The 1,091-nt window shown below is 32.1% G+C and overlaps 1 protein-coding gene across 1 annotated transcript in view; it reads right to left on the bottom strand.

Moving 5' to 3' along the window:
* LOC106881277 (amine oxidase [flavin-containing]) overlaps positions 1-1,091 on the bottom strand; it is an 89,951-nt gene that overhangs the window by 36,045 nt on the left and 52,815 nt on the right. Inside the window, exon 6 of the mRNA XM_052969855.1 lies at positions 172-263. Coding sequence (XP_052825815.1) covers positions 172-263 — 92 coding nt within the window. The remainder of the gene's footprint in view (positions 1-171; positions 264-1,091) is intronic.

The following is a 1,091-nucleotide window of genomic DNA, read 5'->3' as shown; positions in this document are numbered from 1 at the left end:
ATATATATATATATATATATATATATATATATATATATAATATACGTGTCATATATATACTAGCAGAGATACCCGGCCTTGCTCGGGATTAAAATGGCATAGGTTTTTCATGAGTGAAAAAACTAGACAGGCACGCAGTCTATATAAATATTAAGATATCCGATTACTTACTTTGTCCAGATGGTTTCATTATAAAAGTCTTTCAAAGTCATTTTATCCCACAGTTGTGCTTTTGGAGCTTTCCATGGTTCAGATATTGGGATCTATACAGAATATAATGAGATAATAAGATATTATATACATATCTATATGTATTCGTATGCTTATATGTTTTGAAGCATATGTATATAGAATTATATACCAGATTATTAGTCACGAAATGTTTAAGCGAAATATAGATAGATAGATAGATAGATAGATAGATAGATAGATAGGAAAAGAAAATGGATATAATAACAATGGAAAACTGTTGGTTTTCGCTGGTATGCCTTTAATTAAGTAGATAACAAAGGAGGAAGAAGCGGAGATGAGGGTAGCATTTACGACCGTTTCAATTTACTGGTTTAAGTAAATCTCTTCAGAATGCGAATATAGATAGATGCATCGGTTAAGATGCGAAAATAATTGATACATATATGCTGGTTTACATTTATTTATATTACCAACACATATGTATCAATTATTCCGTCCCCCTCCGACTTTTAGTTCATGCAATTTAAAAAACGCATTATTTATGAGATGACCCAATACTTAAAAACTGCATAAAGCAATTTTCACAAAGACTTTCACACACACACACACACGCACACACACATACATTATTTATTTACGTATTTCATTTCCTGTTTTTGATATCATCGTTTACCTATCACCTCGTAATGGCGAGTCTCTTGCTGTTGAGCCCGTGCATCGTCGAACATATGCAATAACTGAATAGTTCCTTCTGTCTGTCTGTCTGCTTGTCTATCTGTCTGTTTGTCTGCCTCCCTGTCTATCTATCTATCTATCTATCTATCTATCTATCTATCTATCTATCTATCTATCTATCTCAGCCACACTTAAGTGGCAATATACTACACTTTATATATATA

The sequence above is a fragment of the Octopus bimaculoides genome, chromosome 8, assembly GCF_001194135.2.
Source record: "Octopus bimaculoides isolate UCB-OBI-ISO-001 chromosome 8, ASM119413v2, whole genome shotgun sequence".
Classification (NCBI taxonomy): domain Eukaryota; kingdom Metazoa; phylum Mollusca; class Cephalopoda; order Octopoda; family Octopodidae; genus Octopus; species Octopus bimaculoides.
This window is presented reverse-complemented; position numbering and strand designations above follow the sequence as displayed.